Source organism: Gopherus flavomarginatus, chromosome 1 (assembly GCF_025201925.1).
Source record: "Gopherus flavomarginatus isolate rGopFla2 chromosome 1, rGopFla2.mat.asm, whole genome shotgun sequence".
NCBI classification, from domain to species: Eukaryota; Metazoa; Chordata; order Testudines; family Testudinidae; genus Gopherus; species Gopherus flavomarginatus.
In genome coordinates, this window is record NC_066617.1 from 143585881 (window position 1) to 143613247 (window position 27367).

The 27367-nt window shown below is 44.4% G+C and overlaps 1 protein-coding gene across 1 annotated transcript; it reads left to right on the plus strand.

The window, feature by feature from the left end:
* Positions 1-10271: 10271 nt before the first annotated feature.
* On the plus strand, positions 10272-18503 carry LOC127046962 (C->U-editing enzyme APOBEC-1-like). The gene is made up of 5 exons (XM_050944720.1): positions 10272-10361; positions 12072-12099; positions 12398-12798; positions 14033-14151; positions 17877-18503. The coding sequence occupies exons 1-5, from the start codon at positions 10340-10342 to the stop codon at positions 17985-17987; spliced, it is 681 nt and encodes a 226-aa protein (XP_050800677.1). The 5' UTR covers positions 10272-10339; the 3' UTR covers positions 17988-18503.
* Positions 18504-27367: the final 8864 nt, after the last annotated feature.

Below are 27367 nucleotides of genomic sequence, written 5' to 3' on the forward strand. Positions count from 1 at the left end.
GGAGTAGAAATCCTCCAGGGACATCTCAGTGAAGCTCTCCTGGATGTACTCCCAGGGTCATCTGGTTGAAATAGGGGAATTTTATTAAGGGGACATTCAGAGGTGGCTGTTCCTGCTGGAATGTTTGTCTCACTTGGATCACAGCAGCCCCCACAATATATTTCCCCAATCCAAATTGATGCCCGACTAACCGGTAGCTGTCTGGCGTTGCAAGCTTCCAGAGGGCTATTGCTACTCACTTGTGAACTGTGAGAGCTGCTCTCATTTTGGTATTCTTGCCCTTCAGGGCAAGGGAAAGCAAGTCACAAAGTTCCATGAAAGTGCCCTTATGCATGCAAAAACTTCACAGCCACAGGGAATCATCCCAGATCGGCAACACTATGCGGTTCCATCAGTCTGTGCTTGTTTCCTGGGCCCAGAATCGGTGTTCCACAGCATGAACCTGCCCCATTAGCACCATGATGTCCAAATTGCCAGGGCCCATGCTTTGAGAGAAGTCTGTGTCCGTGTCCTCATCACTCTCGTCACCATGCTGCTGTCGCCTCCTCGCCTGCTTTTGAAGTTTCTGGTGCTGCATACACTGCAGGATAATATGCGTAGTGTTTACAGCGCTCATAACTGCCGCGGTGATCTGAGTGAGCTCCATGCTCGCTGTGGTATGTCTTCTGCAAAAAAAAGACGTGAAACCCCTTGTCTGCCGTTGCTCTCACAGAGGGAGGGGTGACTCATGACATGGCTTACAGGGTTGGCTTACAAGGAATTAAAATCAGCAAAGGGGGCAGGTTTGCATTAAGGAGAAACACACACAACTGTCACACCGAAGCCTGGCTAGTCATTACACTGGTTTTCAAAGCCTCTAGGATGTGCAGCGTGCCTTGCTGTGCTCTTCTAATCTAATTGCAAACAGCCTAGTCAGCAAACAGAGCCAGCGAGCTTTTAAATGTTCAACGGCACATTCTACCACCATTCTGCACTTGTTCAGCCTATAGTTGAACTGCTCCTTACTACTGTCCAGGCTTCATTAGCCATGGGAGCAAGGGGTAGGCTGGGGTAGGTGTGACTGCGCAGTGTTACTGGCTGGGAGAGCAACCTGAGGCAGAAGCCTCCAGCTGGCATGATATTCCAGGCAGGATTCAGTCTCCATTAGACGAAACTTAAAGAAAAGAATGACCTGGAGTCATTCCCGTTTTTGTCTAGGCCCCCCCGACCAACCTCACCGAGGGCAACCAGGAGATGGCGGCAGACGGTGCAGTACAACTGCTAACTGTCTTTGCTAGCTTGCAAAGGCAAGGAGCTGCTGTGTAGCAATGCAGTACTGCATCTGTCAGCAGCACCCAGGAGACATACGGTGATGGTGAGCTGAGCGGGCTCCATGCTTGCCGTGGTATGTCGTCTGCACGGGTAACCCAGGAAAAAAGGTGAGAAACGATATTTTGCTGTTGCTTTCACAGAGGGAGGGAAGGAGAGAGGGAGGGAGCAGGGCCTGACAACATGTACCCAGAACCACCTGCAATAATGTTTTTGCCGCATCAGGCATTGGGAGCTTAACCGAGAATTCCAGAGACTACGGGAACTGTGGGATAGCTACCCACAGTGCAATGCTCCAAAAGTCAACACTAGCCTCGGTACTGTAGACGCACTCCTCTGATTTAATGCACTTAGTGGGGACACACACAATCAACTGTATAAAATCGATTTCTAAAAAACTGACTTCTATAAAATCGATCTAATTTCATAGTGTAGACATACCCTTAGGGCAAAGTGTATTTCCAACATAGGGAAGCTTGAGCTCCTTAAACGAGGTGAGAGATTTGTAAATTTAAGGAAATAGGACTGAATGAAAAGCCCTCTGCAATGCTTTGCTCTCCATTCCTTGCAAGATGGGGTGACTTCATCCTTTTGTTTTTAAGCCAAGACAGGGTTGTGCTGGTTGCCTCTGGCCTGTGGAAGCTCTCTATGGGCAGCCACAAGGTTCTGTAATGTTGCTTCTGCAGTAGATGAAGTGGATGAGTTAATAGAACTTTCCCCTCTATCACTGCAGGGGAAAATATGACATATATTTTATTGTGATCATATTCAGAAGATGCTTTTATTCATGTTTCTATGCGAGGAGGTTAAAAAGTCAGCTGCACAAACCCTATGATCAACTTTGTTGACACATAAAGATAGGCCAAGAAAGATTTTAAGGCTTGCCGGGAAGCTGCCTATAAGGCTTCCTAGGTAAGCTCAAGCTGATTTTGAAGACTGGAATTTTACTGTACAGTAACCCGTAGCAGATTTGGAAAGCTGTTGTAAAAGATATTTTAGTAATGTATCAATGCAAAATGTGTGCAAGAAATATAATGAATGCAAATGATCAAAACAAGGGTGTAAATACCAAGTAACGCTCAGGTGGTGAGACATTTGGAAAATTACAAGGCACTTGGGAAATAACCTAAGATAATGGCTGGAATGATGAAGAAAGAAAGGTAACAAGAGTATAAGTATCCCCTGAAATTATGAGGAAAGGAGGCCATTAGCAGACTGGACACAGGTTGTCATGTTCTTATTAAACAAATTTTAATTCGCGGAAACTGAGTGTAGAATTGTAATTTAAAATGACTACCAATTATTTGCTATTGATTTGGTTATTGATTGACAAATCATTGATTATTGTCAACCACTGTGGCAAAATTTCTAAAGGAAAAAAATAAAATAAAAATCAAGCAATCAAAAAGAAGAACATGGTGCAGTAACTTTTAAAACAATTCAAGTCATGTCTAACAAACAGAGTTCCCGTTGTGGGAAGTCCTCACTTCCCTCCATCAGATCGAGGACACTAAACTGCTCCCTTTGTCAGTTGTGCTTCTTCAGGGTATGGCTACACTTGCAGCTGTACAGCGCTGGGAGTTAAACCTGTCTTTGTACAAATGAGTAGGGAAAGCGCTGCAGTCTGGCCACACTGACAGCTGCCAGCGCACTGTTGTGGCCACATTTGCAGCATTTGCAGCGGCATTGGGAGCGGTGCATTATGGGCAGCTATCCCAGCGTTCAAGTGGCTGCAACATGCTTTTCAAAAGGGAGGGTGGGGTGGAGTGTGACAGGGAGCGTGTGGGGGAGAGACAGTGGATTTTTGGAGATGACACCATGTCAGAACCCTGCCTTGCAAGTTCCGACACCCCTTTTTCCCCCACCCTCACTCACTGAAAGCAAACTGACCAGATAAGCAGCCACGCCGAAACAGACCCCCCCTCCCTCCCGGCCGCCCACCCGCTGCGCTGCTTCTTTCCTCAAGCCCCCTCCCTCCCCCTCTCTTCAAGCAAACACTAGCTGTGGACGTTCCAAAAGGAGCCCCCCTGCCTCTGCTCATTCACAGCAAACAGGAGGTGTGTTTGTTTTTTTGATAACCAGCTCCGGCCCGGAGTTCACAACAAAACAAAGAGGGGCATCACAACAAAACAAAGAGAGTAATCATCATTTAAAAGGATTATGGGAAACTTCCGGAGGTCAGTCATAGCGTACTAAGATTATTCCCTGTTTACACTGGTAGCCCAGTGCTGCAACAGCAGCGCTATACTCTTTATTCCTCTCGTGGAGGTGAAGTACAAGCAGCGCTGTAGCCAGGGAGATACAGCGCTGTATGTGCCTTGCCAGTGTGGACGGGGAGTGAGTTACAGTGCTATAAAGCCACCAACAGCACTGTAACTCTCAAGTGTAACCGAGGTCTCAGTGTTAGATGGATAGAGCTCTGGCAACCACCTGGATGTGGTTCACAGCTCATGGCTGTCAGAGCTAATAATTAATTATGTAATTAATTTTCAGGTGTATCTTTGACAGAAGCCACTCATCTGGGATTAAAGTAAAAATAACAACAGACAGTTTATTGGACACAAAGGGCCAAATTCTCAAAGGTATCTAGGTACCTCACTTCCACAGATCTTCATAGGAGTTAAGTGCCTGAATACCTTGAGGTTCTGGGCCTAACTATATCTTGAGTAATAAAGAGGATGTTGTGATGCTATACAGAATCTCAGGGACACTTCAGCATATTATGAATACCAATATTATAAAATTGCAATGAGTTGTGTCAGATATGCCATGTAAGATATCTGCAAAAATGTTATGATTTGACAAATATGGTGATCTTGTGTATATATTTATCACCTTTGTACTATGAGTTATAGATACATATGTATGTCTGTATTTCAAACTTGTGCTATGCTTCTGGGTGACACCCCGAGACAGTTTGGCATCAGCTCTGCCTAGCCTGCTTCATGGCCCATTAAGCACCATCAGCTATACAACTGACCCACTGAGAGAAGGCAGATACACCTTATGACTCAGCAATGCATGCAGGGGCACACCTATGGACAGAATCAAAGGAAGCACAAGCTGCATGGCATAAGACTATAAAAGGCAGCTGCATCATCTCCATTTGGTCTTCAATCCTGCTTCTTACCTCTGGAGGAACTTTGCTACAAAATGAACTCTGAAAAAAGACTGAATGGCCCATCCAAGCTGTGGATGTGTTGCAGGGGACTTTCAATCCAGCAAACTCATCAATACTGCTAGGAACCTGATCTATGGACTTTGAATTACTTGTATATATGTGACTGTTTTACCATTTAATATCTCACTTCTGTTCTTTCTTTTTTCCTTATAATAAACCTTTAGTTTTAGACACTAAAGGATTGGCTGGCAGCGTGGTATTTTGGGTAAGATCCAAACCTATACTGACCTGGTAATGTGGCTGGCCCTTTGGGGTCAGAAGAACATTTGGTATATGTGAGCAGAGTTTAAAATAACTTCCCTCTGTACTGGACCTAGGTGTTGATTGGGAGCCAGAGAACTGGAATGCAATAAGAGGCCGTGTGATTTCTTTCTTCTTGATAACCAGTGTGGGGGATTAGAAGCACAGTTTGTGACTGCCGGGGAGTTTATCTGCATGGTTACACACCAGTCTTGGGAGTATCTGCTCTCCCTTTTGCAGCGTGCCCTGACCTTGGTATTTCCAGTGGAGGGTACTGTGGGTCACAAATGTGATGCTTCTTTAGTGGTTTAATATCCAGGGTTAAACTGATCACCGGAATTGGGGTTAAGGAGCATTTCCCCTTACCCAAGGAGTATATCAAATGGAATGTCAGAGATGCAACCTATTTAGCAGCACTGAATGTGGGTCATCTGTTAGGACCAGGTGGTTATGAGACCCATGCAATTGATTTCTATGGTCACGAAAAGGCAAAGTTGCCAGACCTTGCTTCTTCCTCTCTTCTTCTGTGTTTCTGCCACGAGATTAAGGCTGACTTTCTAATTATCTTTTCTAATAGGTCACTTGGCAGAAAGCACCATCCAAAGGTGAAAATGACAATTCTATATCCCCAAACCTGACCAATCCCATCAATGGTACCAGAAGGGGTGGGGAATGAAAGACACCAGATAGTCTTCCTCATTCACTTTTATTCCAAATCTTTCTTTTCTCGGTCTCCCTCCATCTTGGCTCTGCATTTCTCTCTTTGGCCCCTAGATTTAGGTATGTGGGAACATTACTCACTGGACTGTTTCTCATATTTCAGGTGGAAGATACAACCAAAGGTGTATCAAGGAGGTTTATGACCCAAGGTGACATATCTGCTCCATGAAATCAGGTGTGGTAGCAGCACCGAAATATGGAGAAACTGTTGCTGAAACACCAGCACCCAGCATGCTGGAATCAACTTCCTGGAAAATACCTTCAAGGAAAAATCTCTCAATCTTTTGACCCACTGCTCCATCACTTGGTTCCTCTCCTGGAGTCCTTTCTGGGAATGCTCCCAGTCTGGGGTATTGTTCCTGAAGACATACCTGAAGGTGAACCTACAAATGTATGTAGCACAGTTCTTCCTTAGGCAAGAATTTGAATGCAGCCATTAAGTCTTCCATGACCTGGTGATGAAAGGAGTCATCATTAGAGTCATGGACCTCTTGGGTAACCATTTATTTTGTTTCAAAAGAAACTGGAAGAATCTCAGGGCTTGGGAGTCTGGGCTATGGAGCCTTTCACTTCTGAGACATTGTTTGTAACAAGGACACAGGTTTGTAGTGAACAAAAGTCATTTTCTTCACAGAAACAAGCACTGGACATAAATTGTCCATGGGATGAGACTAGCGCCTTAGTCTGTGATCCACAAAACCCAGCACGCCAAGCAGGGAAGCCCCCTAAACTAGCCAATCTGTGGTGCTGATGATATTAGCTGATGTGCTAAATCATGCCGTTCTTTCAGAGATAAGTGACTAAATCTAGCCTGCAGATAGGTGCCTATTTCTGCAGCTTTTAACCCTCTCTTGGTGTTATGCACCTAAGACATTTTTTGCAAGAAGCCAGAGGTGGAAATCAAGAAGGAAGAAGCTCCCTCATAACTTTTAGCCCAGTAGTAATGCATTACAAAATCTCCTCTATGGTGCCTAGATCATGTCACCTACAGATCTCATGGTGCTTTACAAAAGTAAGTGTCTTTACTCTCATTTTACAGATAGGGAAACTGAGTGACAGGTAAAGTGACCCACAGTCTCACTGAATGATAGTGGCAGAACCAGGATTTCTGATTGTCAGGATCATATTTTAACTACAGTGCATTCTTCTGTTATGGGATTCTCATCAGACTTCCAAGAGTAATGCTCAATACTTTCAGACTTAAGTGGTTGCTTATTTCCACTGGACACTATGGAGAGAAGTGCCCCTGCTGGTGAATAGTGCCAGCTGAGTGGTTCCTCTATGTGCATTACACATTAGGGCCATCCAGATCCCAGTCTCAGCCAGACACTGAGAGAATCAAGCTACCTCACTGGTCAGGTTAAAAAGAGATGTCATGTTGAGTGCTATCCACATATTGGTGTCATCACCATGCAAACTATTTCACTGTCTCTTCTCACGGCCTCATTGAACAAAAGGAGCAGCAGGACAGAACCTTGTGGCTGCCCACAGAGAGCTTCCACAGGCCAGACGCAACCAATACAACCCTGTCTCGGCTTAAAAACACCAGAGACACACACAGACTTTGTGGTCTGTGGGATAAAAGGTTTCTGAAAGAATAAAGAAAATCAACCTGGATGGAAACTTTGGGTCCCTTTGAGTTCAATGAGACCAGGATGTCACCCTTGATCTTTGTCCATTACCAGGAACAGGTCATCATCCAAGGAGACCAGAGCTGTCTCAGTGCCAAAAGCCAGCCTGAAAGTGGTTCAGAAAAACAGAGGATTCCAGAAAATCCTGCAGTTATTTTCCCACATATTAAAGTGCAGAACTGGGAGTCACTAGATACGAGTTGTATCCCTGGCTTTGCTACAGACTGACTGTGTGGCCTTGGGAAAGTCATTAAACCTCTTTATGCCTTATTTTCCGTATCTGTAAAACAGGGATAATACTTCCCTACATTCTATTTTATACAGGTTCTCCTCATCACTGCAATATCTTAGTGTCTCCCTGCATTAAGCAATTTAACTAACATCGGTCATGTGTTTGTTTTCTCATCCTCTCCCCAGCAGTGTCCAGAGGAGTGTTTTGTTTGGATTTTTTTTTTATCATATATGTATATGTGTGTGTGTGTGTGTGTGTGTGTGTGTGTGTGTGTTCAACCATATTATTATTTCTCTCTCTCTCTCTCGTACACACACACCTACCTCTATGTTTATGTTAAAGTCAAAGAATTGCACCTTGCACTTAAAGTGGAAGGTGATCAGATGTGAGACAGTCTTTAGTTCCTGGGAGCCTTCATTCCACAGTCACAGACCAGCCCCTGAGAAAGTTCTGTCTCCTGAAGTTCCTCCAGGGGTTTCTGAGGTTAGCTATATTCTTGTAAGTGAGGCACTCAGGTACTGTGGTGATGAGGGGCCATAGAAATGCCTATGAATACACCATACAGCACAGCCACGTCCATAACTGGAGCTCCTAGGCACTATGATAATATAAATAGAGAACAATATAAATTTATATGTAATATAAATACAAATAGAGAAAGAACGATCAAAATGAATTCTCACTAATCTCCCAAAAATAGGCTGTTAGAAAGAGGGTGATAACTGAGGTGTAGATCAAGTACACAGCCATAGACCAACAATTGGTCTTTTAAGAGAACCAGAAAACTATGGTGATAAGGGTCAGAAAGAAAAGCTAGTGGCATCCTGCCCTCCCCTATAGCTGCACTAACAGTTTCCACCAATAAACAAGCATCATCCTGTTAAACTTTCAGAACTATATGAAAACTGCAGGTAACAATTATGTAATCCAGTAAGAATTATTTACAAGTTTTTACCAGTTAACTCTTATATTCAAATACAACTCCAGTGGACACTGCCAGTTTGGTATAGCTCAGCTATGGAACAAACTCACTCAGAATGAGGAGAGAATTTAGGGGAGACCCATGAGGAGTTAAATGACATCATGAACCCCCCAGACCCAGAATGCATTATAGATCAGCTACGGAACCTCGGGGGTGGATGGGTGGCTGTTGGGAAATGTGTTTCTCTGCGGATGGCTGTGAAATATTGTCTTTGGCAGCCAAGGATGGAATCAGTGACCAGTGATTGTGCTGCTGTCAGGGACAAGGAACTGAGTTCTGCTCCTGGATACTGCTCCTATGCCCACTGCAGTCCTTCATGACCCACAGGGATGAGTGTCAAGGGAAGCAAGGCTGTGGCTGAAAAAACAAACCTCAAGTTTCGAGTGAAATTCTCTCTCTTCTCGCACCCATGACATGAATATCATAATAAGAAATCTCCCTAGAGGTTGTTGGAGGATCCCAGCCCCTGTTATAGATCGGGTGTCCAGACATCCTGTTTTTAAAGGGACAGTCCCGTATTTAAGCCCTCCTGCATGCGTCCGGACTTTTTCTTAAAAATGGGCACATTGTCCTGAATTTTCTGTTTCTTCTCCCCCCAGTACCAATGGATCCTGCAGCAGGGAAGGGTCGGGTTGGAGAGACAGAGGTGTACGGGAGTGTGTGTGTGTTGCCTCTGCCCATGTGAACCCTAAAACCATAAAGATAAGAATGCAAATAAAAATCATCCAGCTACTCAGTATTTCTTTTTAACAGGGGCTCAGTCAACTTGATGTTAATTTGAACATTAGTACTGCATAGTTCTGACTGATTGCCATTGAACTTGCTTGAATACACATAATTTTACCAGGTGTCCCATATTCAGCACAGGGAAATGTGGTCACCCTAGTTATAGATCATAGAGTCTCTACCCAGTTGCTTGCTGAGGCCAGCTGACAAGTGACCTATGCAGGTTACTCTCTACACAAGTGCCTTCTATGATGCCTCCTTGCTGTGTGTTCTGTCGGGTGGGGGAAATTTCAAGGGCAGTTCTGGGCCTAGGCTGCCTTACCACTCAGGGAGCAATGCCAGTGTTGTGACAAATGATGTATTTCTTCCCCTGCACTAAATATTACTAATCTCCCCTCCATTCCTGCCACACCTCTGGGTGCCTGTGATAAGTCCAATTTGTCACAGTAGGGTAAAAAGGCTGTTCCAAGTTGGTGAGCAACAAGTACATTTATTCCCAAAATGACTAAATTTCATAATCTAAAGAAACAAGCAATGGAGGGGCCACATCTTAATAACTGTCTCTCTTGATGTCTCTTAATAACTGTCTCTCCCCCATTCAGGGACTAACTCCCACTTTTTAAATCATGGGTTTCCCTTAAAATTACATGAAGACTTCAGAGAGTTTAACCACAGAATCAGTTTTTGATAAGGATACTGCTGGAATTCTTTGTGTGAGCTTAAAACTGATGTTTTGCTCCAGAAGGTGAGAAGGGTTAAAAGAAGAGGCTCCTGTTTCAGCTTTTGTGGTCAGATGCTTTGTACACCACTTCTCTTTGAGTCTAGAGAAAGATTATCTTCACATTCCTTAACAAGGGGGAGACGTCCCCTTCCAGCTTTTCATGCCTGGGTCTTACTGACAGAAAGCACAAATTTCCTAGGAGTTTCTTTAAGTAGCCGGAATACTTCATTTAATAAAACAAGCAACTAAAATATCAATATAGAAGCTATTATTCTCCAAGTCCCGTGTAAATCAATGTACTTACAAGTAGTTCTTTAATAAAGGTGCAGGCAAATCTGTAATGACCAAATATAAGAATACATTATAATTTATTTATAACTATTTTGCATCAGTATTGAGGTCTAGCCTCTACAATACTGTGAGCATAACCTCACTGACTGCGTACAACTGGCTTCCACACTAGCCATGTCTCCCAGCATGTCAGGGAGTCTCCCGTTTGCAAAATACTCTTGGGTTTCTGTTCAGAGGAATAGAAACTGAAAGAGAGAAAATGCACCAGTAAAACAAACAGCCTCGGAAGCTGTAGTGAGAGAAAGCCATGGCTGCTGGTTGGAACAGAGGTAAATCTGCAGCATTAGTGCATATGTGTGTGTATGTGTTTGCAAGTAAATGTGTGTGTTTGTGTATACAGTATTTTAGTGCATTTATGTGTGCAAATGTCTCTATCAATTTATGGGTGAATATATGTATATGTAGCTGTATGGGCATATATATGTATGTCTGTATGGCTATTGTGGCTCTATGTATATAAGACATACATACACAGTAAACAAGTTGGAGCTGTCTATCTCTGTGTGTTTTGCATCTAAAATGTGTTTTTAGTTTCTAACTTAGCAAAGATAAACAAAATCACTGACAGTAAAATGATTTTCCTACATAAGTACTAAAAGAATACTTCATTCAAAGACAAACAGTGAGCTGAAGCTGGGGTAGATTGTACTACATTGTAGTGGCTATATATACTGTTTTTTTCAAAGTTATAACAATGATTTGTTTTTTACTAGTACATCCCATTTGGCCCCCTCTTTCTATACACAGTTTAGATTTTTCTGTGTCTATGCATATATGTTTGTATGTGTCTGGATGGGCTTGTCTATATTTGAAAACTTGCCTCAGTGTAACTAAGTAGTATAATATATGTATATGTGTTCTTATGGGACTGAACCAGAGCCTAATCCGTACTGGGGCTTAGCCCTGGCACCTCTAGGAATGGCAGTTCATAGCCTTGGCACCTCTGGACTCCTGGCCAGCAACCGCTGCTTTCTGGCTGCCCAACCAGGGCTTAATTTGTGCCAGGGCTTGCGGGGCTAAGTCTCAGCACCTCATACATTACAAATTAAACCCTGGATTGAACCAAATTCCATGGAAGTCAAGGGGAGTCTTCTCACTGATTTCAATAGACTTTGGTCCAGGCTCTAGTTGAGTACATGTTTGTGCATGTCTCAGCATGTTTTGAACTTCCTTGCGTGCCACTGTCTTGGCTTTCAGGTTTGAGTTGAAAGTGATTGAGGCATGAAAATGGTGGCAGAAGAAAGTGCTGATGGAGGAATTTCAAAGACACAGGGATTTTGTTATTAAATCCTGGTGCTTAGGTTGTAATGAAAATTTTAAATGTGTCCTACATTTTAAAAAGTTTGTTCTCAATTTTCCTGAGCCATGTTTCCCTCGTTTTGTTTTATAAGGTTCTTAAAGAAAATAACAAGAAAATAAGAATATGTTATTTTCTTCCAAAACAGAAATAACATAGCTATATCTCCTGGGAAATATCAGCTTAAAAATTAAATTAATAATGATTATTAAGTTTATTTTAAAATATTAATGGGAAAATCCACATTTAAAGTAAAAAAAAATAAAATGAAAGAACAGTTCTTTGGATATTGGTAGTATAATACAGTTATACATAGAATTGAGAGCATGAGTCCGGTTGATTTTAATGAGCTTTGGATAATGTCCTAGATATTTAGTTAGTTAGTTAGTTAGTTGACTGTTACTTAACAAGTAGTGGACATTCTCCCGCATGTGTACATGGTAAAATTAATGGCCATATTTGAGACCAAGATGATCCCTTATCACCTTCACTATCCTCAGGACACTGCATATTAGCAAGGAACTTCTTCAATATTCAGCAGTACTGAATAGGAATTGTCCATTGAGAATGAACAATTATAGGTCAGATGGTCCCAGGGAGGATGCATTGGGAGGCCTTCCTTTTTCTGTCTTCCCCTGTGTTTCTCTCTGTGCACAAGGTGACTTTATTTTTTTTCCCATAGATCATGTATCCAGAGGCATCACACAGGGGTGAGAATGAAAGCACCATACCCATATCCTCCACAAGATTTACAGGCAAAGTGGGATCTGGGAAGATTCGGATCTCACTCCCCTCTCATCAGTGTGATATTAGATTTAACTCTCCTTCTTCCCCATCTCTCTTTTCTCCCATCGCTATCTCTGAATCTCCGTCTATCCTTCTGTGAGTTCCGTTTCCATTTATCTGTTCCTCCTTCCCACCCCGCTCATTTTTAACTTTCTATGACTGGCAAGCTCTTAGCGATAAAGCTGCAGTCAGTTACTCTTTGGAATCTCTCTCATGTTTCAGGGGGAAGATATCCCAGGAGACATTTATAGACACTTATGACCCAAGTGTCCTTCGAAGGGTGCAATACATGCTCTATGAAATCAAGTGGAGCAATAACAAAAAGCCCTGGCAGAGCTGTTGCCATAGCACTCGAACAGAGCATGCTGAAATTCACTTCATAGAAGATGTCTTTCAGGAGCAAAGATCTGATCCTTCTGCCCACTGCTCCATCACCTGGTACATGTCCTGGAGTCCCTGTGGGGACTGCTGCAAGGAAATCAGGGATTTCCTGAAGGATCAGCCTAATGTGAATCTAGTTATTTATGTAGCACGGATCTACTGGCACAAAGAGGAAACCAATCGTCAGGGTCTACGGAGCCTGGTGAACATTGGAGTGACCATCCGAGTCATGGACCTCCCAGGTAATGACTCACGGAGTTAAGAGGAATACATGGGATAGAGATGCGACATGAGGCACTTTGCCTCTAGATCACTAGTTCCAATTCAGCCCTGGTCACGGATGGCTCCACTGAGGTTATAGAAAGGACTCTGGAATCTCTTCACTTCTAGGTCAGTGGCTCCAGTCTGGCCCCAAGTCTTGGGGGATAGCACAATGGGATTCAGAGCTTTTCTCCTTTAGGTCTCTGGTTTCAAACCTTCCCCTGAGTGCCAGTGACCAAAAGCCAATAGCTGACAGCCATTTTTTGACCTATGTGAAATGTGCTGGGGTTTGCAGTCCAGCTCCTAGCAGTACAGATAAAAATCACTAAAATCTCGCTCCCTGCTGGCAGTTGCTGATCCCCTTGTCTCAGCAGAGAGGCTGAGGCATGAATGAGCCATTAAGAGTCAAGGCCCTTTTTACTGCTAGAGGCGAGAACTGAGAGCTGAGGCACAAAGCTGAGCCATGTGCATGGGTGAAGCTGGTGTGGCACTGCCACTATCTCTAGTGGTTCATTCAGGGAATAAACTGAGAACAGCAGCCTCCTTCCCGGCACAGTCCATCTGCCATCTTTCAGTTTCATTTGAGAACATAGTATTGTATTTCAATGTAAGGGTGTGGCTTTGCAGTTTTTTTCTAATCTAGACCCAGAGTAAAATCAGCTCACCCACTGATAGTGTGCTGCTGCTACTAATCATGAACAAATAGATGATATTTTACTATCTCCTCAATACATAAATGACTTGTCCCAGGTGACAAGTATCAGGGGGTAGCCATGTTAGTCTGTATCCACAAAAGCAACAAGGAGTCCAGTGGCACCTTAAAGACTATTAGATTTATTTGGGCATAAGCTTTCATAGGTAAAAAACCCACTTCTTCAGATGCAACTGAAGAAGTGGGTTTTTTACCCACAAAAGATTATGCCCAAATAAATCTGTTGGTCTTTAAGGTGCCACTGGACTCCTTGTTGTCCCAGGTGAATAAGTGAGGGAAATATTGCAAGGCTGGTTTAATGAGACCTTCCCTGGACAGAAAGATGGAAAAGGCCAGCAGAATATGAGGCCCAAGTGCTGTAGTGTCCTCAGGTGGTCCTGCCTAGCAGAAGCATTCTGCATGGCTCCGATTAGTCTTGCTCCCTTGAGATTGACTGACCTTTGTGTATGCTGAGTCCACTGATACCTCATTCAGCACATGACTGATTTGCTTCATTTCCCCAGTTTATAGATACTGTTGGAGAACATTTGTCGATGATGAGGACAAGTATGAAGATTATTGGCCCAGGCACTTTGCTCCATGGATAATGCTATATTCTCTCGAACTCCAGTCCATCCTTCAGGTCAGTAGAACTTTACAGAGGGAGAAATTGCATCCAGAAATGATCCAGAGTCACATGCAGAACCAGAGGAGGATTAAGATTTATTGGGGCCCTTCCCCTCATGTTGTACAGACAAAACTACACAGGATCTTTTCAGGGGGCAAGACAAAGATGCCACATTTTTTGTGTTAACAATTTGATTTATGACCAATAACTAATATCTTAATCCTTATACACACACATTATACCTAATACCTATACACACACACACACACACACACACACACCCATCAGATGTTCTGCAGCTGCTGCATAGTTACCAGTCCTGGACACAGTCTGAGATCATGGCTTGAGTTTGCAGCTTGGGTTCGTATCTTGTGGCGGCTAACTGGCCAGGAAAGCCGGGCACAAGGACGAGCTGGGTCTCTGTTCAGCCTGCACCAATGCCCTTCCATGTTGGCAGCAGAATGTTACCCTCCAAAGTCTTCCACCTCACCCATACTTTTTGTAGGCCTTAGTTTGAATCCAGAGTCTATAGGTCTTGCTGTGTCACGTTGCCTGTGGGTTTGGTGATTGATCACCACAATTGCAGGCGTGACTTTCAGCCTCTGACCTGGCTTTGATCTTCCTTCTATTGTACCTTTTCTTTTTAGGGTGGACTCTTCTTACTTTGTTAGGGCTCTTGTCTGCATCTTCAGCTGGTGGGGTTCGAACTTTATTTCATCAGGACAGGCTGGGGCTGGAGGTTGATTCCATCATTCATACGTGCCTCATTCACACATCTAAACTAAACTAACAAGATTACAGCAGGGTTTGCAAAAATGAAGGTTGGAGGAAGCTTTTACAAAATGGAGTGAGCATTTTAAAATGGGGTTTGAATTACAATATGGCAAACAGTGAACAGAAGTTACAATATAGATAAGTGTAGTGGACGGCAAACAGAAGTTACATTAATAATTAAAAACAATTTCATTTATCAGTTCTACACTCACCAGGGCCCTACCCTCTGCACCTCCTCTTCCCTCAAGGCCCTTTCCCTTGGCCTGGCTAGAAGCTGGGCCCTGGTAAAAGCTGCCATGGGAGCCTGGACTGCTGTTTGGAGCCCCAGACCCTCCACCTGCCTGGGTGGTGCACGTTGTGGGGGCAGGGACTCGGGATGGGAGCTGCTTACATGCACACCCCTGCCTGCCCAGGACAGGTGGAGGCCCCACGGCTACCCACAGCTGCCCAGGATCACTGGAAGGCTCTTGCCATAGCTTAGAGCAGTGGTTCCCTAAGGGGGACATGGAGGAATGCTAGGGGAGATGTGATGGGGCCTAGGTCAGCCCCCACAGGGGTTGGGCAGGGAGCGCCACCCAGCCCTGCTGTGCCCCCAGGTCCACTCTAGCCCCCCGCAGCCCTGCCCCTGGCCCCAGTTATTGCTGTGCTCCCAGTCATGGCTCTGCTCCTGGCTGCAGCCCCAGCTGTGCCTTTGGCCCCGCTCCCAGCTACAGCCCCGGTCCTACTGTGGTCCCCAGCTCCTGCTCCCTTCTCTGGCCCCACTCTTGGCCCCAGCTCCCAGGGGGGCACAGACTGGGTAAAGGGGAGGTGACTGAAAAATTTGGGGACCTCTGGCCTAGGGTGACTGTACGCCCTCTTTTGGCCCCAGACATCCCAACTTTTTTGGCAAAACTGGGCATTTGTCCCATTTGCTTTTGTTAATTGATCAACATGGCAAGAGCAAACAGGACAAATGTCCAGTTTTGCCAAAGCGGGGGGAGGGGCGTGAGTGGCAGGGCTCAGGCCAGCCCTGTACAGGGGAGGAGGGAGCTTAGGTGAGTGGCTTGGGCCAGCTCCATGCAGGGTGAGGGAGAGGTTCAAGCCAGCTCCATGAGGGCTGGAGGACAGGGCTTGGGCCAGCTCTGCGCAGAGAGGTGGCAGGAGGAAGGAAGAGGGGCTTGGGTGAACAGCTTGTCCACCTCCGCACGGAGGACCGTGCGGGCAATACACTCTCCTGACCTCAGTCTCCGTCTTCTGGCCTGGCCAAGGGCAGGGGCTCAGGGAGAAGAAGAGCTGGGAGGGAAGGAGCAGCACGAGGTGGAACCACTGCACTCCTGCAGGGCCCCCAAATTGGCCGGGGCTTCTGAGCACGGGCCCTGTTGGCTTGTGCGGTAATCTGCCACTGTGCAAAACCCAGTGTCCTGCAGCTGACCTGTAACACACGATGACTCCCAAATGAGCTCATGAGGACACTAAAACTGTATTGGAAAACTCTCAGTGCCTGAGGAGATCAAAGGGCTGGTTGGTTGGAGGAGAAAAAGGCTCTTCACACCTAGGTGGAGTTTAAACACCTCTGTGGTTTGCTTTATTGCAAAACAGTATAAATGCAAAAAGTTCTGTCCCTTTCAGGGACAAAAACAACAGAGTTTTTCCTCAGCCCAAGTACAAAGTAAGTTCTAGAGCATGGCTAGACAAATTCTAGAAAGGGAAACCCCACAGTTCTTCTCTTCCTTTACATCCCATTCTTAACCTAGAGACCCTTCTTCCTGATCCTCCCTTGCAGACACAGTTTCCAACGCTACACCGCATATCCTTCTCTCAGAGCCCATCTGCACTAGCAAAACTGTTGTCAGGCTTCCTATCCCCACAGCCAGAGCTGGTTATCCCCTTTCCTTGCCAACATCTGGATGGGGTTTATACTCCCTCCCAGTAACAGGGCCATTGAATGTTTCATTGAACTCCTCTGAAGTCTCTCCGCTTTCCAAATCACCCATGTCACAGGGTGATCTATAATGCACAGTCAGGGTGTGAAGGGAAAAGCTGGCCATTAAATGATATTTCCATCCCATGGGAAATTCCAAGATGTGTTTTCATTCTGCATTGGAACAAACCTGAGTCCTTTTCAGTTTTTGTGTGAAAACCACAAGGAGGTGGAAGAGAGTGAGCGAGAGCACCCTTCCAAAAGCAGCCACCAGCCCAGTGTGTAGGGCCCTCACACACTTCTGTGGGATACCCAGGCTATGTCTACACTACAAGCGATGCAGAAGCACAGAGGCAGCTCTTCAGATATGTCTCTGTAGCTCTGTAATGTAGACACTACAGTGACGGAAGGGCAGTTTCAGTTGCTGTGGTAAATCCACCCCCTCAAGAGGCAGTATCTATGTCAACGGGAGAATTGTTTAATCCACCGCACTGCATCTACAATGGGGGATAGGTTGACCTAAGTATGTCACGCATGTTATGAAATTTTTCACAGTTTTAGGTGTAGACTAGGTCCTAGATTCAAATCCCTGCTCCTGATTGAGACATAGCAGGGACTTGAACCTGAGTCTCTCATATCCTAGGGGAATGGCCAAAGCAACAGACTATTGGCTATTTTGGGGGGGGGGTCACTCTCCCTCTCCTTTTTCCACCGCCTCATGATGGACCTGAGAGATGTTCCCAGCAAAAGTTTCTTCACAACTGATTGTTTTCCACAAGACATTTTGGATTTGACGAATCAGCATTTTCTGATGAATAACCGTTTAGTTGGAATACTCCCAACCAGATCTCATGATGAGTCCCTGTGACCATTAAACATGCCTGGGAACCCTGTTGTAATTTGCCCTGGTTTTGAATGAGATTTGAAGCAATTAATATTTTAGGTGATTGCAGTTACAGTGAGTTCCTCCCATATCCATTAAATCCCAGAGTGAGTCTAGAGCGCAAATATTATGCTGCCAACCTCCTGAAAAGAAATTAACTTCAGCTGTTGCTTTTCTCACCAGAACATTCCGTCTTGCTTAGAGATTTCATCAGGTGAGAACCAGACTCCAGTTTTCAGCCTATGTGTAGAAAATGATCAACAGAAAAGAGCACTCGCATCAGCCAGTCCCTGATAGCCGCCAGTATTCTGGCCTGGGCAGCCAGCAAATCTCTGGATGTCACGAGTGTATTGAACCAGGCCATCATGGGGAAGAGATGTTGATAGGACTCTAGAATGTTTAATCATTCCAATTTGATTTAGTTACTCATAGCCATTTCCTTCCCATTGGTTCAGCTTGTAGCCTTTTGAAAAGTGAATCATGTTTAAATATATGAAGTTGTACAGTGACTGGGTCATGTTAACACCTGTGACTCAGTGTACGGGTTTATTCCATCATAGTTAACACGAGTATCTTGTTTATTCTGCATCCAATGCTGTTTCACAAATGAACATAACACTATATGGTTTGCTTTGTGTAAGCAGTTTATAAGGAACTAATTCATTATTCAATAACATATGTAAAGACCTTGGAGAGAATTTATTCTCCAGGATTATTTTTCTGAATTCTTCTCTTGATAGATTTCTACGTTTTCCTTTCTCTGTCTTTTGTCAACGTAACATTTGAATAAAATATCTATAATCTAAGGAAGCACTGCCTTTGTTTGTTTGTCTGTTCATTTTCAAAATGCAATTCATGTGTGTGGTGGAAATGAGCACCACCGTGTTGAGTTGATCAGACAGCCTGAGGCTCTTCTTTATTGATTAATCAGAGATACATGTGTACACACGGAGAGACTACAAATCCCCTAGCAAGGGGTAAGTCGCTCTCCCTTACAGCAGTGATACTTGTGCTTATAAAGCTTAAAACCGCAAATTAGCATATGAGCTTATACATCCGTTATTACCTTATTTGGCTAATACATGACATCTTCTGAAAACAATTGCTATTAATATTTCTATTTATTACAAGAGAGCTAAAAATTGCAAGCCTGTTCTTTTCTACTTCCTCATGGAAAGTTTTGTAATTGTCAGGACACTGACACCTGGTGTTTTCTCCTACTTGCAGTTAAGTGGTTACGCATTGCATAAGCTTTTTGAGGAACTAGTGTTGCGTTGCTTAAGCTTTTTTGAGGAACTTGTGTCCAAAAGTACAGTTTGTTTGTACCTTTGGTCAAATTATTATGAGTTTACCCAAGCAACTTAATGAACTATAATAAACTAGAAGCTGTTAATATATTTCGGCAGCGATGGACTGGTTAATTAAGGGACTTTAAGTCAGTTCTAACCCCTTTTAGCAGCATTTTATGGTTTAGCAGCATTATTCATAGTTTATGTATAATAAAATCAGAGAGTTAGCCTCAGGTGGGTTCATAATATGATTATTTTCTTACTTTCTATATGTTAGTATGATTAAGGCCTATGGCCTTGATTTAATTATTAGCTTGATCAAGACCTGGCTCCGGGGCCTGGGGTTTATTTTCTTTATCATGTGGTACTGCTTAATAAACCCTACTTTGTACTAACATAAGAATGGTCCAATGTATGACATCACAAACTGTTCTAAGAGTTCATTAAGTGGGAGGAGGAAAAGTCTGGTGATCACTCTTAATATGAACTGACCTTCCAAACTTTAGCTTTTCAAGCCCATAATTTTCCTCTAGGCCCTCACCTGGGCCTCATACTTCCTATATTGCCTTTCTTTGTGAAACCATAAAAGGCTGGTCTCATCCCACACACATCACATATATACAGACTTTAACATGCCTTTATACAGAGAAGACACAGCACTGGGCAAGGGCTGCAAATCCTTGCAGAGAATCTTCCCTGCTATTGTAATCCTAGACTCTCTGAGCAGACAGATGCTGGGGTTAGGGAGCACCCAGTTATTCCATTCCTTCCCCCGCTCAGCAGAAGATCATATGGAGAAAAGAGCAGGAGGCACAGAGCAACTTCATTTCCAGCTCTTGCAGCTACCAACACTATAGGGCAGGGGTGGCTCCCCACACCTTCTGATCAGCTGGTTCCTGGCGTGCAGGAGACTCGGGGTGGGGGGAGGAACGAGGGCACTACAGGCTATAGGGAGGGGGCGGGAAGGCTTGGAGTAGGGGCAGAGCCTGTGGCAGAGCAGGGGGTTCATCAGTGCGCACTCCTTGGCTCATTGGAAAGTTGGCACCTATAGCTCCAGCCCCAGAGTTGGTGCCTATACAAGGAGCCGCATATTAACTTCTGAAGAGCTGCATGTTATAGGGCCCAGTGTTTTGAAGTGGATTTGCCAAGGAAGCTATGGCTGAAAAACAAACTACAAGATCCAAGTGAAACTTCCTTTCTCTATATGCCTGTGTGTTCCTCTCCCTCTGTCCCCTGTCTCCCTTACCACCACACACACACACACACTTCTCTCTTCAGCTATCCCTCAATATGAGGATGATGTCTGCCAAGGGGGTTCATTGGTGGGATTTTAAGTAGCTGAGAAGCGCAATTCATGCCTTGGAGATTTCCCCACAGAAGTGACAGGTGTAATCTTGAAGAAGACATAGTTAGTTGTTCGGCTGGAGTGTTGTGCCCTTTCTCTTCTCCTTTGTCGCTTCTCTGTCGCATGAGCACATCTGTTCTCAAAGTGAGCTGTGGCTTGGCGTATGGTGCGGCGCCACTGTGTTCTGATCCATGTCCAGTCCTCTCAGTTTGTTGGGTTGATGGCTCCCTTCTTAAGATGTACTTTCAGTATGTCTTTGAAACTCTTCCACTGCCCTCCGTGAGCCCTTCTTCCCTGATGTCACAGAGTGTTGAGGAGTCAGGGTCCTGCACCCCCCACTTCCTGTGATTCACTGTGACTCTCAGCCAGCCAGTAAAACAGAAGGTTTATTTAGACGACTGGAACACAGTCCAAAACAGGTCTTGCCGATACAGACAACAGGACCCCCCTTTAGTTAGGTCCATCTGGGGGTCCCGGGGAGACCACAGCCCTGTTGGTAGGGATGGCCCCCTCCATTTCCCAGTCAACTCCAAACTGAAACTCCCTCCAGCCTCTCACTCAGCCTCCCCCCGGGCTCCTCCCCCAGCCTTTGTATCCTTTGTCCAGTTTCCCTGGTAGAGGGTAGAGGGTTCTGTTACATGCTCAGGTGTCCTCCCTTCCCCAATGCAGGCACTCCCAGCAAAACTCCCCTGCAACCTTCCCAGGTCAATGCTCCCCACTCAGTATTCAAATAACACATCAAGAACATTCCCACTTCGTCACACCTGACTTAACTGAGAGAAGAGTACTTGCTTGGGGAGGCAAGTGTAAGAATATGTACATAACGGCTAGTCTAGCGGAGCTGGTGTTTCATGAAGGGAGAAGGCAGTTTAGTAGTATCCGGGCAAGGATCTTCCCTGCGATGGAGAGGAGAGAAATACCTCTGTAGTTCCCACACAAAGATTTGACTCCTTTCTTGAATATTGTAACAATGTTGGTGGTGTTAAAGTCAGGTGGAATTTCTTTGCAGGTCCAGATTTTGTTGACGAGTTGTTCCACCAGCTTTAAAAAGCTTAGCTGGGATGCCATCTGGGCCTGGTGCCTTGTGATTTTTTTGTCTGGGTGATGGCATGAGGACTTCCTCAGAAGATAGGGGATCAGCAAGGTGTTCCGTTGCTGAATGTTGTGGAATAGATTCAATTGTGTCTTCAGAGACCGTGGATTTACAATTTAGTACGGTCTCAAAGTACTCCTTCCAGCATTGTTTAATGACCCCATTGCCTTTGAGGAGGACAGACCCATCCTGGGAATGTAAGGGGGTTGGGCCTTTTGAGCTTAGCCCATATATAGCTTTCATTGCTTGAAAGAAGCTTCTCATGTCATCCTGGTCTATGAAACCCTGGATCTCAGATGCCTTCTCTTGCCACCACTTATTTCTGATGTCACATAGCCTCCTCTGGACTTCAGCTTTGAGCAGGTGATAATCCGCATGTTTTCATTGGTTAGAGGAATCATTTTGCCAGTTACAGAATGCAGTTCTTTTCTGTTGAAGATTTCCTTGTTGTTTTTGTCAAACTAATCTTGATGCCCATGAGTGGACTATCCTATAGTTTTAGCACATACACTGTGATGGGTATTTTCTTTCTCTCTCTCTCTCTCTCACACACACACATACACACACACACAAAACCTGCCTAGAGATTTCTGGCAGAGTCCCTCATCCCTAACTACAGATCATTAAAGCTCCATGCAGTTTGTAGAGCAGTTGACCGGTGCCCTTTGTGCATCCAAGGTGCCTCCTAAGGCTTCCTTGTATCGAAGTCTGATGTATTTCTCATTTCTCCTCCCTTACATCCCAGATAACAAGCAGGGCAGAAAGGAGGCAGTGCCCTTTGAGCCCTGACATTTCAATGACCAGGAATAGGAACTAAAAAACCAGCATTTAATAAACAGTCTGTCAGGGAAAATCTACCCCCCTCTTCCAACAGATCTAATTCGCTAATATAAATCATATAAATCAAACTTAGGCCTGCAGTACTAACACAAAAGAAATAAGTTGCCAACATAATCATTGCGGAACTGCCCTCCCAGAAGGCAGTTTTGCAATACACAAACCATGATCATGCTGCTAGCATAAGGGAAAAATTTCCCTAAGAACCAGCTTACCCCTGCCCTATAGTACACATTAAAAAGCCTGCTTTAGCATAATTCAAGGTAACAGCATAGCAACAGCTGGCCAGAAATGGGAACTAAACACCGGACACTGAGTCCCAAGGGGCCTTACAAGGCAGGTCAGTTTAACCACAAGTAGAGTAACTGTTAGACCACAAGTAGGGTAACTGATGTCAGGATCTCCTGACAATCACGAAAACATCCTTAAGGAAGTAAAAATTAAGAGCTTGCAATTTTATATTTGTTATACCTACCATATAAGGGTAATGTCAGTTGCTTCTCGGAAATGTTTGTCATATAATTGCCAAATAAGGTTATAATGTATGTATAAGCACATATGCTAATTTGTGGTTTTAGGCTTTATAAGCTGTGGCAAAAATCAGTTCGGGAGAGCGGCTTAACCCTTGCTAGGGGACATGCTGTCTCTCCGTGTGTGCACGCATGTATTGATGATTTCTCAAAAAAAGGAGCCTCAGGCTGTCTGATCAATCAACAGGGTGGTGGTCTTTTCCCCGACAAGTCCAAGATAACCAAAGGAATTCATGGCTTCTGACACAAGGACAGATAACAATGCACTCGTGCACCTGCATGTGTGTGTGAGAGACACACAGAGAGAGAGGGAGGGAGGGAGGGAGAGATGTGTGTTACTGTATTGGTGTGTATCTGTGTGTGTCACGGTCCTTGATGTGGTCTTTCAAAGGTTCCCTACTGCCCCCAACTGGCTGTTTTTGTTTGGCCCCTGGCTTTTCTTTAGGCCAGTTGGTCTGCTTCAGCCTCTTTGAGTTGTGTGTCTAGAGACACTGATAATCACTAGCAGAGAAAGGCACTTCCCTGTAGCCAGACTTAGGCACCTATCTCCAAGAGAGGGGCAGGGCATAGCACCATGACCCTCCTCTTTGGCATCCCCCATTGGCTAGCTTACACATCTCTCCCCATAACATGCTGGTTTTGGGAATCACAGACTAAGGTGCCTGTCTCTCCTCTTCATTGTGTGGGGAACCTAGGTGCCTAACTCAGGCTTGGTGAATCACACTGTGTTCCTGTGATTTTCTAGGAACCTAAAAGTTAGGTGTTGTGACGCTCAGAGTATCTTTGTGAATCTAGGCTGACACAGGGGACCATAAATGCCAGTGCAGTGCTGGTTTCTGTGAGGAAAATTACATTTGCTCATTACAAAGACCTGTCCTTGTTATAACCAATGACAGAGAAGTGAAAGGCTCCATAGTGGAGTCCCCCAAACCACTTCATTCTTCCAGACTCCTTGGAAACTAAATGAGCAGTTACCTGTCTGTGAGAGCTGGGGGAAGGACGTGAGGAGGCAGAAGCCCATTCAGATCTTTGAGACCAATGGTGATACATTATACAATACAGTAACTTTCTCCAGAGGGCCTAGCCCTCACCCAGGTATCTAGTGGTGCCAACTGGCAGAGGGTACAGGGGGGCATAAGGGTGCAAGAGATCCCCTGGGTCTGGTATTTACATATTTACATGAATGTCACGTAAGGGTCTCTACTGAGTCACGCTGCTCATTAGAATACTTGTGAAATGTATGTGCGAATAGTATGGAAGAAGCTATGTACAAATATAGGAAGTTATGCTCTTAAAGCCTTGAAGTTAACAGCAGATCACCCAGGAGAAGGGAAGGCCTTTGGCTTGGCTGTACTTTACTAGACAAAAGGGCATCTTGTTAGATAAGTTTAGACTCTTGAATGTGTGTTATGATTTTATTTTATCTGTAACCCTTTGGTTCCAATATTTCTGCTTCCTCTCACTGCAATCTCTGTGCTTTGTTATATACACATATACTTGCTTTCTTGGTAACCAAAGTGAAGTGCTGTGTCTAAGTGGAGCTGTAGTGACCTATGGGGTAGCTGGTAAGCAGTGCAGCACTGATCCTTTGGGAATGGCAGATCTGGGAATTCTGTGAGTGTCCAGTGGATATGGGGCGGGGCACTGCAGGGAGATGCTCGGAGGACTCAGTGATTCATAGATTCATAGATTCTAGGGTCAGAAGGGACCAACGTGATCATCTAGTCCGACCCCCTGCACAAAGCAGGCCACAGAACCCTACCCATCCACTTCTATAACAAACCCCTAACCTATGCCTGAGTTACTGAAGTCTTCAAATTGTGGTCTGAAGACCTCAAGCTGCAGAGAATCCACCAGCAAGTGACCCATGCCCCACGCTGCAGGGGAAGGCGAAAAACCTCCAGGGCCTCTGCCAATCTGCCCTGGAGGAAAATTCCTTCCCAACCCCAAATATGGCGATCAGCTAAACCCTGAGCATGTGGGCAAGACTCACCAGCCAGCACTCAGGAAAGAATTCTCTGCAGTAACTCAGATCCCTTCCCATCCAACATCCCATCACAGACCACTGGGCATACTTATCTGGCGATAATCAAAGATCAATTGCCAAAATTAGGCTCTCCCATCATACCATCCCTTCCATAAACTTATCAAGCTTAATCTTAAAGCCAGATATGTCTTTTGCCTCCACTACTCCCCTTGGAAGGCTGTTCCAGAACTTCACTCCTCTAATGGTTAGAAACCTTCGTCTAATTTCAAGTCTAAACTTCCTAGTGTCCAGTTTATACCCATTCGTTCTTGTGTCTACATTGGTACTAAGCTTAAATAATTCCTCTCCCTCCCTAATATTAATCCCTCTGATATATTTATAAAGAGCAAGCATATCCTCCCTCAGCCTTCTTTTGGCTAGACTAAACAAGCCAAGCTCTTTGAGTCTCCTTTCATATGACAGGTTTTCCATTCCTTGGATCATCCTAGTAGCCCGTCTCTGAACCTGTTCCAGTTTGAATTCATCCTTCTTAAACATGGGAGACCAGAACTGCACACAGTATTCCAGGTGGGGTCTCACCAGCGCCTTATATAACTGTACTAACACCTCCTTATCTTTGCTGGAAATACCTCGCCTAATGCATCCTAAAACCGCATTAGCTTTTTTAACGCCATATCACATTGGCGGCTCATAGTCATCCTGTGATCTACCAGTACCTCAAGGTCCTTCTCCTCCTCTGTTGCTTCCAACTGATGCGTCCCCAATCTGTATCTAAAGTTATTATTAATCCCTAAGTGCATGACCTTGCACTTTTCACTATTAAATTTCATCCTATTACTATTACTCCAGTTTACAAGGTCATCCAGATCTTCCTGTATGATATCCCGGTCCTTCTCCGTGTTAGCAATACCCCCCAGCTTCGTGTCATCCGCAAACTTTATTAGCACATTCCCGCTTTTTGGGCCAAGGTCGGTAATAAAAAGGTTAAATAAGATTGGTCCCAGAACCAATCCTTGAGGAACTCCACTAGTAACCTCCTTCCAGCCTGACAGTTCACCCTTCAGTATGACCCATTATAGTCTCCCCTTTAACCAGTTCCTTATCCACCTTTCAATTCTCATATTGATCCCCATCTTTTCCAATTTGACTAATAATTCCGCATGTGGAACAGTGTCAAATGCCTTACTGAAATCGAGGTAAATTAGGTCTACCGCATTTCCTTTGTCTAAATAGTCTGTCACCTTCTCAAAGAAGGAGATCAGGTTGGTTTGGCATGATCTACCTTTAGTAAAACCATGTTGTACTTTGTCCTAATTACCATTGACCTCAATGTTCTTAACTACTTTCTCCTTCAAAATTTTTTCCAAGACCTTACATACTACAGATGTCAAACTAACAGGCCTATAGTTACTCGGATCACTCTTTCTCCCTTTCTTAAAGATAGGAACTACGTTAGCAATTCTCCAGTCGTATGGTACAACCCCTGAGTTTACTGATTCATTAAAAATTCTCGCTAACGGGCTTGCAATTTCATGTGCCAGTTCCTTTAATATTCTCAGATGAAGATTGTCCGGGCCCTCCAATTTTGTCCCATTAAGCTGTTAAAGTATGGCTTCTACCTCAGAGGTGGTAATATCCACCTCTATATCCTCATTCCCGTTTGTCATCCTTCCATTACCCCTAAGCTCCCCATTAGCCTTATTAAAGACTGAGGCAAAGTACTTATTTAGATATTTGGCCATGCCTAGGTTATCCTTAACCTCCTTTCCATCCTCAGTGTGTAGCAGTCTCACTTCTTCTTTCTTTGTTTTCTTCTTATTTATATGGCTATAGAACCTTTTACTATTGGTTTTAATTCTCTTTGCAAGGTTCAACTCTACTTGGCTTTTAGCCTTTCTCACTTTATCCCTACATGTTCTGACCTCACTAAGATAGCTTTCCTTGCTAATCCCACCCTTCTTCCGCTCCTTGTAGGCTTTCTGCTTTTTCTTAATCACTTCTCTGAGATGCTTGCTCATCCAGCTTGGTTTACAACTCCTGCCTATGGTTTTTTTCCCCTTTCTTGGGATGCAGGCTTCCGATAGTTTCTGCAGCTGCGACTTAAAGTAATTCCAGGCCTCTTCCACATTTAGATCCACAAGTTCTTCAGTCCAATCCACTTCCCTAACTAATTTCCTTAATTATTTAAAGTTAGCCCTTTTGAAATCAAAAACCCTAGTCCCAGATCTATTTTGTTTATCCTTCCATCTAGTTTGAACTGAATTAACTCATGATCACTCGAACCAAGGTTGTCCCCTACAACCATTTCTTCTATGAGGTCCTCACTGCTCACCAAAACCAAATCTAAAATGGCATCGCCTCTTGTTGGTTCTTCAACTACTTGGTGAAGGAATCCATCAGCTATCACATCCAGAAAAATCTGATCCCTACTATTCTTGCTAGCACTTGTACTCCAGTCTATATCTAGGAAGTTAAAGTCTCCCATGATCACACATTTCCCATTAGTGTTTACTTCCTTAAAAACATTAAAGAGGTCTTTATCCATATCCAAATCAGATCCTGGCGGTCTGTAGCACACCCCAAGCACTATCTC